The sequence below is a fragment of the Lepidochelys olivacea genome (assembly GCF_965140295.1).
Source record: "Lepidochelys olivacea isolate rLepOli2 genome assembly, chromosome: 3".
Lineage (NCBI taxonomy): Eukaryota > Metazoa > Chordata > Testudines > Cheloniidae > Lepidochelys > Lepidochelys olivacea.
In genome coordinates, this window is record NC_140413.1 from 186,702,221 (window position 1) to 186,716,530 (window position 14,310).

General features: G+C 42.4%; 1 protein-coding gene across 6 annotated transcripts in view; it reads right to left on the bottom strand.

The window, feature by feature from the left end:
- The window catches only part of CCDC88A (coiled-coil domain containing 88A), a 348,165-nt gene that overhangs the window by 24,883 nt on the left and 308,972 nt on the right, over positions 1-14,310 (bottom strand). For all 6 annotated transcript variants that reach the window (XM_084624216.1, XM_084624211.1, XM_084624213.1 and 3 more), the window contains 3 exons: positions 13,433-13,578; positions 12,541-12,633; positions 12,096-12,310 (listed from right to left, as the gene is read on the bottom strand). In XM_084624216.1, the coding sequence (XP_084480342.1) occupies positions 12,096-12,310; positions 12,541-12,633; positions 13,433-13,578 (454 nt within the window). The remainder of the gene's footprint in view (positions 1-12,095; positions 12,311-12,540; positions 12,634-13,432; positions 13,579-14,310) is intronic.

The following is a 14,310-nucleotide window of genomic DNA, read 5'->3' on the forward strand; positions in this document are numbered from 1 at the left end:
TGATACATATACATACACACACACACACACAGACAGAGTAAATGAAACAATGAATTTATACTACTGTGGCTCTTTTGGGTAACGTTGATTGCTAATTTGGCTCCTAAACCACTGAGGTCTGAGTATCACTGGTACAGAGTGAGTTCTTTTCTGAAAGCCTATGGCACACTGGTGATTGATATCACCGTGAATTGTATGCATTACCACTATATAAGGAATTATGGATACTCATTGATATTGGGCTGTACAGTCTCTCCAGACAGGAGGGAATGCCACATTTATTAATTAAGCATGGTGGAATCAGAAACAATGGAAACCCCATTTACACAGAAATTGTATGGGGGATGAGAAGCCCACAGGAAGAGAAAGACACCATGAGATCATTCTGCCTCTTGAAAACAATTAATTGAATTTTGGAAGATATAAGCAAGGAGAGAAGCCATCTTGGGCATCCATCACTAGACAAATACAAGAGGCCAGAGCTCTTCCAAGCTAAGAAAAATATGTCCTTCAACCAAGGAGGATTGAAGTCTCTGGAACTGAAGATAGGTGAGAAATCTGAGTAGGCAAAGATCTTTCACTTAAGATGACATGGGAAGCAAGCACCTTGTACTTTTGTGGAAGGTCCCGCCTGGGGGAAAGATGGCCATGGCTGGGAAAAAGAACGACTAGGTAGAGAAACTAGCTTGAACAAAGACTGTATCTTACTAGATTAGGTTTAAGACTTTTAGATGCATGTTTTCACTTTTATTTGCTTGTAGCCCTTTCTAACTTTATTGCTTATACTTAGCATCACTTAATCTATGTCCTATTGTTAATAAATCTGTTTTATTTTACTATAAACCAACTCAATGCTGTGTTTAAAAGGAAGGGTGCATTTACTCAAGCTAAGTTAATAAGCCGTGATGTAGTTTTGTCTCTTTACAGGAGTATTGAACATTATTATTTCTCTGAGCTGTCCAGAAAAGGGCTGAACATTTCAGGGCACACAGTTTTTGGGAAATTTGGAATGGGGAGTGTGTTGGGGTCATCTTGCTGGTTGTAACCAAGGCTGGTTGAAGACAGAGTGTGACTGGTGTGTTGCTGGCAGGCTGCTGGCATCAGACTTCTGGACTCAGTGCTGCTGCTATATACAGATATTCATAGTGGCAGGCTGCTTGTGAGCAGCCCAGGTTGGGAGCTACAGCACTAAAGAGCTGTGAGGCACCCAGGGTTACAGGGCAGGTGGTGACAAAATCCTTTATTGGTCTGGACTGCCACCTGAATCCCATGACACACACTCCCTCTTTTTTCTTACTGAGTTAATTTTATTGTGGTTGTTTCTAACTGCATTTTGTTTTTCATCCAAACTGACAAGAAATTACCTTTGATTATGTGTTTTATAAAACCTGTGTTCATACTACAAAAAGTATACAGTCACAAGTAAATAATTACAGTTAAGACAATAGTTATCTTAACTTCATGGTGATTCTTGGTCTCTAAGAAACAGATCCACAAAAAGGGTTGGCTTGTGGCCCTCAGCTAACCTACAAAATGTGAGATTTAGCTGTAGATACTGATGGTGCTTAGCTCACTAAAGCAGATATCAAATCTGTCCTTTGATAGAATCTGCTCTTCTTCTTGTTGGAATCACATGATTGTTGCTATGTGTGACATATGGCTGAAACATTGCCTGAAAAATCCTTGTGACTGGTATGTGGAAGTGGAAATGCTTTTCTTGGCAGACGAAGCAGTGGCCAAAAGGTTTTAAACATGTCCTGGCATCTTTAATGAAGTGCATCTGTTTTGATGCTGAACAATTCAGGGTCCTCAGAGATCACATCTTCTATTGCCTTTTGTACCCCCCCCCACAAGTAAGGCAGAGGATTTTAGCCACAAAGACAAGAACAACATTACAGTGGTTGCCACTGTTCTCAAATCCAGTTGGAAGAACTACATTTCCACGCTGTTATATTAAAAAATTGTCAAAAAGACAATGAACTATATCTATTTTTCACAAATTATGACAACACAGTCACCAAGCTAGTCCAGTGCTTGGGTGAGGAACTCACGGATGAAGAACACCTTGAAGTTGATGCTGAACCTGAGAAAAACAGAAGTCATGCTGTTTAGAAGAGGCAAATACTTTTGAGAAGTTTGCGACAGCCATGACACATTATTTTCTACCTGAGGAAGTAAGCTCATCATTTGTAAAGTTAGGAGTGAAAGGAGGGGTAGGTCTAGACACTGAATCCCCAAGTCCTGATGTCTCTGCACTTCAAGAGCTTCCCCTACGTTCCTGTCTCAGTTCCCCTGGGAAGGCTGCCTTGGTTCACAGTGGAGCCAATGAAGCAGAACCACAGGAAACCTTTTAGGCACAGATGACCAAGGCTAGCAGGCAGCCAGAAACAGAGCTGAAGAGGATTTTTTTTAAGCTGAGAGCAGCTAGAGGGTTTTCTGTCTATTTGCCTGGAGACAGAGATGTTAGTTTTTTACAAAGAGGTTTTTCTTTTTTGAGCTTGAGTTTTCTCTACCTAAAGGCAGGGTAGTTAACCTCCTGCAGGGAAATTCACAAGTTGTTGTTTTTTTTTTCCTCTCCTAACTCTCAGATATAGCAAGAGTTAAGCACAAGAAAGCAGGAAAATGACTACCAGTGAAGCAGCTAATAAACTAGAGCTGGCCAGATTCGAACCTTGAGAGAAACAAAAAGAGCATGATAGACAGATGATCTTAAGGCGCTTGGAGGTGGAGGCAGAAAAAGCCAGGGTGGAGGCAGAGGAAGCTGCCCACAAGACAGCTATGGAGGCAGAAAACGCCAGGGTGGAAGCAGAGGAAACTGCCCCTAAGAGAGCTATGGAGGAGAAAGAGAAAGATAGGAAGCATGCACTGGAGATGGAGAAGGCAAGGGATCAGCAGAATATACCAACCAACCCTAGTAATCCTTCTCCAGGTACCACTTCCCATCCCAGAAAGTTCCCCACCTACAAGGCAGGCGATGATACCGAGGACTTCTTAGAAAACTTCGAAAGGGCCTGCCTTGGGTACAGCATCTCTACAGACCGGTACACGGTAGAGCTGAGGCCACAGCTCAGTGGAGCCTTAGCAGAGATTGCGGCTGAAATGCCAAAGGAACACATGAACAGTTATGAACTTTTTAAAACCCAGGCGAGAGTCAGAATGGGACTAACACCCGAGCATTCTCATCGGCAGTTCAGAGTCCTAAGGTGGAAACCAGACGTGTCATTTACTCGACATGCCTACCACATTGTGAAAAATTGGGATGCCTGGATATCAGGAGCAAGTGTTAAATCTCCAGAAGAGTTGCCCTTCCTAATGCAAATGGATCAGTTCTTAGAGGGTGTTCCTAAGGAAATAGAAAGGTACATCCTAGATGGGAAGCCCAAAACTGTAATCGAGGCAGGGGAGATTGGAGCCAAATGGGTGGAGGTGGCAGAAAAGAAAAAAAAACTAGTAGCAGTTGGAGCGAATATCAGAAGGGGCAACCCGAAACAAAACCCTATCACCGGGGGTAACTCAAGGCCCCACCTACATCCCAAGGAAAACCCCAGACACCTTATCGTCCCACCACACCATTCTCCAGCAACCCATCTCGCTCCAATGCCCAGTCAACTGGATGATGTTTTAAATGTAATGAGCTGGAACATGTGAAGGCCAACTGCCCCAAGAACCCCAGCAGATTACACTTCATTGCACTGGGGTTACACCAAAGGTCTTCAGGCCCAGATGTCTCCCAGATACCCTTAGAGTGAAGGGAAACTGTGTGTGGGCGGGAAGAAGGTTACAGAAAGGAGGAACACTGGAGCGCAGGTGTCAGCTATCCATCAATCCTTAGTGGACCCCAACTTAATCAACCCAGAGGTCCAAGTGATGATTCAACTCTTCAAGTCCAACTCTTTCAATTTGCCTACAGCCAAGTTGCCTGTCCAATACAAAGGCTGGTCAGCAATGTGGACTTTTGCGGTCTATGATGATTATTCCATTCCCATGCTGCTAGGGGAAGACTTGGCCAACCAGGTAAAGCTGGCCAAGAGGGTGGGAATGGTCACCCGCAGCCAGACTAAGCAAGCTTCCACACCTATCCCTGTTCCTGAGCCTTCCACCAGGGCCCCATCTGTGTTACCAGAGACCCAGATGGAGGTGGGGGAACCGGATCCCCTACCAATAACTGCAACAGCCATAGTGAATCCAGAGACCCAGCCAAAGCCAGTCCCCGAACCGAAACTGGCGAAGCAACCAGCAACAGAACCATTGCCAGCGCTGAGTCCAGTGCTTGCAACCCCGTCTACAGCTCGAACACCAGAGGGCACCATCGAGCCTGCACTGGCAGCAGCAGCAAATGACCCTACACAAGAGGCTCAGCCAGAGCCTGAAATACCCCATAGTGCACCAGCGGACAGCGGTTCACCATCAATGGAAACAGCCCCATCACCTGCATCATTTCCAGAGGGACCAAGCCGAGGTCCACAATCCATTGAGGAACTGATGTCTCCAGCATTAAGGGAACAGTTCCAGACTGAACAGGAAGCAGATGAAAGCCTCCAGAGAGCTTGGACAGAGGCATGGAGCAACCCACCGCCTCTCAACTCTTCTAATTGATCCCGATTTGTTGTAGAAAGACGACTTTTATACAAGGAAACTCTTTCTGGTGGACACCAGGAAAACTGGCATCCTCAGAGACAGCTGGTAGTTCCAACTAAGTACCGGGAAAAACTCTTGAGCTTAGCCCACAATCATCCTAGTGGCCATGCTGGGGTGAACAGGACCAAAGACCGTTTGGGGAGGTCATTCCACTGGGAGGGAATGGGCAACGATGTTTCTACCTATGTCCGGTCTTGTGAGGTATGCCAAAGCGTGGGAAAACCCCAAGACCAGGTCAAAGCCCCTCTGCAGCCACTCCCCATCATTGAGGTTCCATTTCAGCGAGTAGCTGTGGATATTCTGGGTCCTTTTCTGAAAAAGACACCCAGAGAAAAGCATTACATTCTGACTTTCATGGATTTTGCTACCCAATGACTGGAAGCAGTAGCTCTAAACAACACCAGGGCTAAAAGTGTGTGCCAGGCATTAACAGACATTTTTGCCAGGGTAGGTTGGCTCTCCCACACCCTCACAGATGCAGGAACTCATTTCCTGGCAGGAACTATGGAAAGCCTTTGGGAAGCTCATGGGGTAAAGAACTTGATTGCCACCCCTTACCACCATCAAACAAATGGCATGGTGGAGAAATTTAATGGAACTTTGGGGGCCATGATATGTAAATTCGTAAATGAGCACTCCAATGATTGGGACCTAGTGTTGCAGCAGTTGCTCTTTGCCTACAGAGCTGTACCCCATCCCAGTTTAGGGTTTTCCCCATTTGAACTTGTATATGGCCGCGAGGTTAAGGGGCCATTACAGTTGGTGAAGCAGCAATGGGAGGGGTTTACACTTTCTCCAGGAACTAACATTCTGGACTTTGTAACCAACCTACAAAACACCCTCCGAACCTCTTTAGCTCTTGCTAAAGAAAACCTAAAAGATGCTCAAAAAGAGCAAAAAGCCTGGTATGTTAAACATGCCAGAGAGCGTTCCTTCAAAGTTGGGGACCAGGTCATGGTCTTAAAGGTCCTCCAGGCCCATAAAATGAAAGCATCGTGGGAAGGGCCACTCACGGTCCAGGAGCGCCTGGGAGCTATTAATTATCTCATGGGATTCCCCACCTCCAACCGAAAGCCTAAGGTGTAGCATATTAATTCTCTAAAGCCCTTTCATTCCAGAGAATTAACAGTTTGTCAGTTTACAGCCCAGGGAGGAGATGACGCTGAGTGGCCTGAAGGTGCCTACTAAGAAGGGAAAAGTGATGGTGGTGTGGAAGAGGTGAACGTATGCAGTGACAGCAGATCAAGGAGCTGTGCACTAGCTACTCGCCGATGTTCTCAGCCACCCCAGGGCTGACTGAACGGGCATACCACTCCATTGACACAGGTAATGCTCACCCAATTAAAGTCCAACCTTACCGGGTGTCTCCTCAAGCTAAAACTGCTATAGAACAGGAGATCCAGGATATGCTACAGATGGGTGTAATATGCCCCTCTGGCAATGCATGGGCATCTCCAGCGGTTCTAGTTCCCAAAACAGATGAGGAGATACGTTTTTGCATGGACTACCATAAGTTAAATGCCGTAACTTGCCCAGACAACTATCCAATGCCATGCACAGATGAACTACTGGAGAAACTGGGATGGGCCCAGTTCATCTCTACCTTGGACTTAACCAAGGGGTACTGGCAGGTACAGCTAGCAGAATCCGCCAAGAAAAGGTCAGCCTTCACCACACATGTCCGGCTGTATGAATTTAATATGCTCCCTTTCGGGCTGCGGAATGCACCCACCACCTTCCAAAAACTTGTAGATGGTCTCCTAACAGGATTGGGAGAATATGCAGTCGCCTACCTTGATGATGTGGCCATATTTTCGGATTCCTGGGCAGAACACCTGGAACATCTACAAAAAGTCCTTGAGCGCATAAGGGAGGCAGGACTAACTGTTAAGGCTAAGAAGTGTCAAATAGGCCTAAACAGAGTGACTTACTTGGACACTAGGTGGGTCAAGGAACTATCAACCCCCTACAGGCCAAAGTGGATGCTATCCAAAAGTGGCCTGTCCCTCAGTCAAAGAAACAGGTTCAATCCTTCTTAGGCTTGGCTGGATATTACAGGCGATTTGTACTGCAATACAGTCAAATCACCGCCCCACTAACAGACCTAACCAAAAAGAAACAGCCAAATGCAGTTCAGTGGATTGAAGAGTGTCAGAAGGCCTTTAACCAGCTTAAAGCGACACTCATGTCTGACCCTGTGCTAAGGGCCCCAGACTTTGACAAACCGTTCCTAGTAACCACAGATGCGTCCCAGCATGGTGTGGGAGCAGTCTTAATGGAGGAAGGACCGAATCAAGAGTTCCATCCTGTCACGTTTCTCAGCAAGCAGCTGTCTGAGAGGGAAAGCCACTGGTCAATCAGTGAAAAGGAATGTTATGCCATTGTCTGTGCTCTGGAAAAGCTACGCCCATACTTTTGGGGATGGCATTTCCACCTGCAAACCGACCATGCTTGCGCTACAGTGGCTTCATACCGCCAATGGAAATAACAAAAAACTTATTCAGTGGAGTTTAGCTCTCCAAGATTTTGATTTCGACACAAAACACATTTCAGGAGCTTCTAACAAAGTGGCTGATGCACTCCCCCGTGAAAGTTTCCCAGAATCAACTGGTCCAAATCGTCCTTAAGATGTGGGAAATATTGTTAGTCTTTATACAGTTAGTAGTATATTTAGAGATGCGTGTGTCTTATTAACTCTGTTTTATTCTCGAGCTCCAGGAAGAAATCACATCCAGTGTTTCACCCTATCTGTGATTTGGGGGGCGTGTCATAAATATAAAGGGAAGAGTAACCGCCTTTCTGTATACAGTGCTATAAAATCCCTCCTGGCCAGAGGCAACATCCTGTTACCTGTAAAGGGTTAAGAAGCTCAGCTAACCTGGCTGGCACCTGACCCAAAGGACCAATAAGGGAACAAGAAACTTTCAAATCTTGGGGGGGGGGGCAGAGGGAGGCTTTTGTTTGTGCTCTTTGTTTACGTGTTTGTTCTCTCTTGGGACTGAGAGAGGCTAGACAGAAATCCATCTTTTCCAACCCATCCTAATCCAAGTCTCCAATATTGCAACCAGTGTAGGTATGCCAGGCAAGGCAGATTAGTTTATCTTTTGTTTTATGAGAATTTTCCCTGTGTTAAGAGGGAGGTTTATTCCTGTTTTCTGTAACTTTAAGGTTTTGCCCAGAGGGGGATCCTCTGTGTTTTTAATCTGAATAACCCTGTAAAGTATTTTCCATCCTGATTTTACAGAGGTGATTCGTTTACCTTTTCTTTAATTAAAATACTTCTTTTAAGAACCTGATTGATTTTTCATTGTTCTTAAGATCCAAGGCTTTGAGTCTGTGTTCACCTGTACAAATTGGTGAGGATTATTATCAAGCCTTCCCCAGAAAAGGGGGTGTAGGGGTTGGGGGGATACTTTGGGGAAAGATGTCTCCAAGTGATCTCTTTTCCTGTTCTTTGTTTAAAACGCTTGGTGGTGGCAGCATACTGTTTAAGGCCGAGGCAAAGTTTGTACCTTGGGGAAGTTTTTAACCTAAGCTGGTAAGAATAAGCTTAGGGGGGTCTTTTATGCGGGTCCCCACATCTGTACCCTAGAGTTCAGAGTGGGGAAGGAACCCTGATACCATGTCTTTAGCTTATACAAGCATAACAATTAAATACAATGGTTGTTAATAACTTAGCTTAATTACAATATTTTTTTCAAAGAAAGCCTATACACAAGATTTCAATTAATTTTAACTACTGTATATAGAGGAAATTTTGAAGAATCTGTGTTATTCCATTATTAAGATAATTTTAGACAAAGAAAAGATCGACACCAATGCTACATTTCTTAAAGGACCCATTTAAAATTAATTTTAACTCATAAAATAATTAACAGATTTACTTGTAAATTCTAAAAAAAAAATAGTATCTATATTTAAAGAGTAAGTGCCGAAAGTTTGCGGAAGATATACTCTATTTTTCATATATAACAAAATGGATGAATTGGTGCTGTAAGCACAAAACAGAACACAACCTTAGCTATGAAACTATGACCAGTGCCTCCATAATAAAGAACAGGAGAGTTCTCTGTCTCTAGATTCAGAGCTTCAGCAAGTCTCACGAGGAGAGGTGGAGAGACTGACATTAAAGCCTAAGATTAATCCAGAAATGAGGAAGATGGTGATTCTCCCTCTTGAGAAGGGTTATCTACCTGAAGCCTCTTCATCTTCACAATCTTCTGAAGCCAACAAGGGCCTAGGAAAAGATAGCAGTTGAGAGGACAGATATTCATTTTGGAGATGGAAATCTGACAGGAGATAGTCTCTTTTAGCTCTTTTTCATGGAAAAGATTTATGAATCTTTTGGACCCCAGAAAGTTAGTTGAGCCAACATCAGTCAATAAAGCCAGGATCACCACTTTATAGGGATAAACGTGGATTTGATGATCTCAAGTTGTAGTTCTTAGTAGGTTTACAGAATAAAACAATCTGAAAGGAGTGGAAAGCCCTGGACGGCGAGGGATCTTAGGTGAACCTGAGGCTCTATACATTATGACATTGAGGTTAACCCTCAGCCATGGAACCTACTGCTCCAGGTTACTGTACTGATGAAACATGAAAAGGGATTACGTTGCAAAAGAGAATTCCGTGCCCAGAGCTACAAAAGAGAAAGATGACAAAGCTTGACTTGCCCACAAGCTGAGTTTCTCCTATTCACTTAGAATCCAATACACAAGAGGTGGGCAAACTATGGCCCACGGGCCACATCTGACCCGTCAGACCATTTAATCTGGCCCTCAGCTCCAACCGGGGAGCGGGGTCGGGGCTTGCCATGCTCTGCGCAGCTCCCTGGAAGCAGCCAGCAAGACCCGACCCCAGCTCCTTTGTAGTATGCAGAGGCGTGGCCATGTGGCTCTGAGCACTGCCCCGTCGACAGGTGCTGCCCTCGCAGCTCCTATTGGCCGTAGATCCCGGCCAATGGGAGCTGTAGGAGTGGTGCCTGTGCACAGGACAGCGCACAGAGCCGCCTGGCCACGCCTTGGAGCCAGAGTGGGTACATGCTTCCGGGAGCTGCTTTCAGTAAGCGCCGCCTGGAGTCTGGACCCCATCCCCCTGCCTACACCCCAATCCCCTGCCCCATCCCTGATCCTCCTCCCACCCTCCGAACCCCTCGATCCCAGAGCCCCCTCCTGCATCCCAAGCCCCTCATCCCCAGCCCCACTCCAGAGCCCTCACACCCCCCAACCCGGAGCCCCTCCCATACCCTGAACTCCTCATTTCTGGCCACACACCCATCTGGAGCCCTCACCTCCTCCCGTACCCTTACCCCAATTTCATGAGCATTCATGGCCCACCATACAATTTACATACCCCAATGTGGCCCTCAGGCCAAAAAGTTTGCCCACCCCTGCAATAGAACCCACAAAATGGGGATGAAAGGTGCAATGTATGGATATATCTACTCAAAGAACTCCAGTTATAGATGAGTAAATCCTCTTTGAGGATTGTTGGTATATGTTCCCACTCTTGGAGATTCACAAAGAGTAACAAATCCCTAAGGAGATGGGAATGAGGAGGATTATTTAACTGAATAATGATTATTGTAGAATTACTCTCCTAGACTGGGCATTAGATCATAAGGCCAGGCCAACAGTGATGCTGTGTAAAAATACTGACAGCAATCCAGGTAGCAGCTCTGTATATTTCCAAAACTGCAACATTCAGGGATCTGATTCTCCATTATCATACAGCATTTTTGTATAAAGGATCTAATCCACTTTGACAAGCATTGATAGGAAATATCAGAAATATTTTGTTCCATAATCCTGTCACCATAAACTAGAAATAATATGGGGGATTATTTATGGAATGGTGTTATTTTATTAAGGTACAAGATAAAAGCCCTCTTAGCAACTAGTCACTGCTTTGTTGAAGATCTCGGTCTTCTTAAACCGGGGCCTGTTTTTATCATTAATGGATTTATGAAAGATTTAGTCTAGTTAAGGTCCTCTCTTGTTATACACAAGCAACTCATGGTAGCACCACATTTGAGGGGAGACTAATCCTTGTAGTGAGGACAAAACGAATGAAGGCAAGCAAAATAAAAAATATCCAGTATTTATATAGGCAAGGGAAGGGTTGTAATTATTTTAATCTGCATCAGGTTCAAATTGCTTCTTTTCAAAGTGTCACATAACCTTTTATAGCCAACTCCTTTTAAGAAACTAGGAATTTCAAGCACTTCTTTTCAGCAAGATTGTCCCTAGATGTATTGGCACCCTATCCAAAGACAGACTCTTCCAGATTCTCTCATGCTCTACTTTTAATTTCCGTAAAAGTATGTGAAATAATACAGAATTTATTATTGTTTTTAAAATTTTTATTAAGTTTGCACACTAAGAGCCAAAATCAAAAACCACCATGTGAGATTTTTTTTTTTAAATAAAGGAAATTCTCCCCTGGGATGAACATTGGAATACCAAATTTTCACCTTATATATTCTGAAGTCACTTAGATATTAAACTTTAAAAGGTATGAATTATAATATAAGGGTACATTGATGCTTTATATGTAACATCAATATCTCACTGGTAATAAATGTATTAACTAATCAATAATGCAACTTGTTTAACAAGGAATGTAATGGCAAAAAACTAATTACCTGCCACTGGAAATTTCATGACTTAAATTATTGATGAACAACAAAAGAAACAAGTAAAGGTTGCATAAAATACTCTAGGCTATGTGAATCCTAACAGCTAGGACAAAGTGGCTCATTCAGGGTAACAATTAGTGTCTGGCAAACGTCAATTCCCCCTACGTCAGGAACTTATCAGTTATTTCTCTCTGTAGCTCTGCCTATCTCTAGGATCAGTAGTGATCTGTGTCCTTCTAACTACTTATATCGCTCCACAGCTCTTTCTGTTCTCTATTATATTGTTGCCAAAACCCATCATCATGAGGTTTACAAGACACATGATCTTTTAGCAGCTAATGGTTGTTAGTATGGACACAATATGAAGAGGCACACTCGAGGAGAGTGGGAGTCTCATGGGAATGAGAGAAAACAAACAAAGCAGAAGGAGGTGGATTAGGGAGAGAGGAACAGTGCCATCTGACCTTCCATTTGAAGTTCTGACAGGCTAAATGCCATTATTCTGATCCAATAACCCTACCTAATTCTGCATCCCTGATATACTGTAAATTCATTTTAATGTATTTAATTACATTTACTGAAATGCTAAAATAGGGCATCTATCCATATACACTCTAGGCGGGGTTTGAAGCTGTACCACTGAAGTCAATGGGAGTTTTGCCCTTGACCTAAAGATTACAGGCCTTGGAAGCTCTTAACATTATTTAAAGATTTCCAACTGATTTGTTCTTTCTTAAGTAGTTTTGAAGTTTTTACAACATCTTGGAAATATACTTAACCAAACAGTATTTCAAACTAAAATTGTTTTGTAACTACTCACTACTGCTCTTTTTGGTTCCCAGTGTCTGGCCATCTTCAAGAGAGTTTGAGCCCACCGAGGAACTATCTTGACTGTCCTGATGGGGTAGCTGAAGAAATCCTTCGCTGGACTCCGAACGGGTAGGTATAAGAGTCAGAGACTTCAGACGCTCGCGGTTAACATCTTTCTTAGATTTTATCAATTTCCTCATTTTTAGAGTAATCCAATTGCCCCTTCTGTTATAATAAAATTAAATCCATTATTGCATTTATAATTCATTACTTTATAAAATGCATAATTTAAAAAATATTTTGTGTGCATGTTTAACTACAATATGTGGGCATGCTCTGCTCCCATAGAAGTCAATGGGAATTTTACCATCAACTTCAATAGGGGCACAACTGGGTCCTTAGCGTGTTTAAATTTCTGGTTATACTCATTTTCATAAAATATATTCAAGCAGTACCTTCTGGGGGGGGATGGCTCATAAAATTTATACTGATCCATAATCTTCTCCTCTAATTTCTCCTTTTGTCGTCTCAATTCATTTAACTTGTCACTGTAAATAGAAATTAATCAAAATTGCTATTTTAGCAGTTATTTATATATTTATATAATATTACATAGAATCATAGAATATCAGAGTTGGAAGGGACCTCAGGAGGTCATCTAGTCCAACCCCCTGCTCAAAGCAGGACCAATCCCCAATTAAATCATCCCAGCCAGGGCTTTGTGTTTTTAGGTATCTGATAGCAGACTTTCTTTCACCTAAGAATAAGAGGGAGCAGCATAAAAATTGCCAAGAAACAGAGATCTCTAAGTAATAAAGAGGAAGAAAGAGAAATACAGAAAATATGATGCAAAGATATATCTAAATGAATACATTTTAAAGACTTTCATGGGCCATTTACGGTCTTTAATATAATGTAATGCTTTACTTTATGAACATAGCATGCACATATAGGATACAATAAAGTAGTATTTAAAACACTTTCTTTTTACTGCTAAAGGAAGCAAAAGTTCTCTGCTGGAAAAAGCAACAGAATTTTTAAAGGACTCTGGGATGCTTGTTTGAAGTGGAAGGAGGAATAAATATTTTTTTTCAGTAGATCCACATACCATAAAAACCATGTATTTTTATTTTTTTTTAGTTTTTAAAAATCAAGATTTCTGGTTGTGATTATCAGCAATTGATATATAATACAATTACTTTAGTTATGTTTGAAGAAAAAATACAAGAAAATAGGGTATGAGAGTATTATGTAATGTATCAGCCAGTAGAAGGTGTTTTTTAAAATTTGTAAGCTTGCCGTTGTCATATTTCTGAACAGCGGTTTCATAATTTTTGGTATACCTACATGTACTGTCTTTGTTCAACGTGGAAAAGATCCTTGCTTTCCATATTCTGCTCCAGTAATGTTCTATTTTGTAGCATTAATGTCTGAATTTGATCAAGCAGATGTCTGTTTTCTTCCTCCAGATTTCCTTTAAGCTGGCTAAGCAACTGTTAAAAATGTACAAAACAGTATAAATGTACAAAATGTATAAAACTGAGCATGCTGCCTGGTTTACAGGCTTACCTAGAAAATATAAGCAGGACACACAAAGGCTTCAGTAACTCAGGCAAAAGACAAAGAAAGATCAAATAAATCAACTCAGAAATGTTTCTTTTAACATTTTAATATTTTGTTAATTGGCTGGATTCACTTTAACTAGCAGAGCAATCATAACTGCAATAGAAAAATATCTTACTAATATAGGAGTCAAGAAATTATTTTTGACCTAAACTCTTGACAGTGAATACCAAGATATATGTTACAAAAATAAAAATAAACAAATTTCCTCTGTTTTTGAGATGAGTTTTAAGGGTATTATTAAGTTGTTGCAGCAGAACACTGTGGCCCTGAAACAGCTTATTGCCAAGCAGACACTAAGAGAAGCTGAAGAAGCTTTAAAGTTCCTTTGGTGGATAGTTTCAATTATCCTTTCTGCAGGATCTTTTTGGGGAAAAAAACCATTCACAGCAGGAAATGGTGTCTTTTGCCAGGGATGCCACTGCTGCATTAACTATAGAGAAGATGAAGACGAAATCTCTGGGTTGTACTATAATGCACAATTTCTGGACTTGATGACTAAGCCTTTCCTATTGTTGGGTGTTTCCCATTCTTCCCTAATGATGTCCTTGAATGAGGAATTGAAGGGAGACAACTTGATTTTGGATAGAAGATTTAGCTTG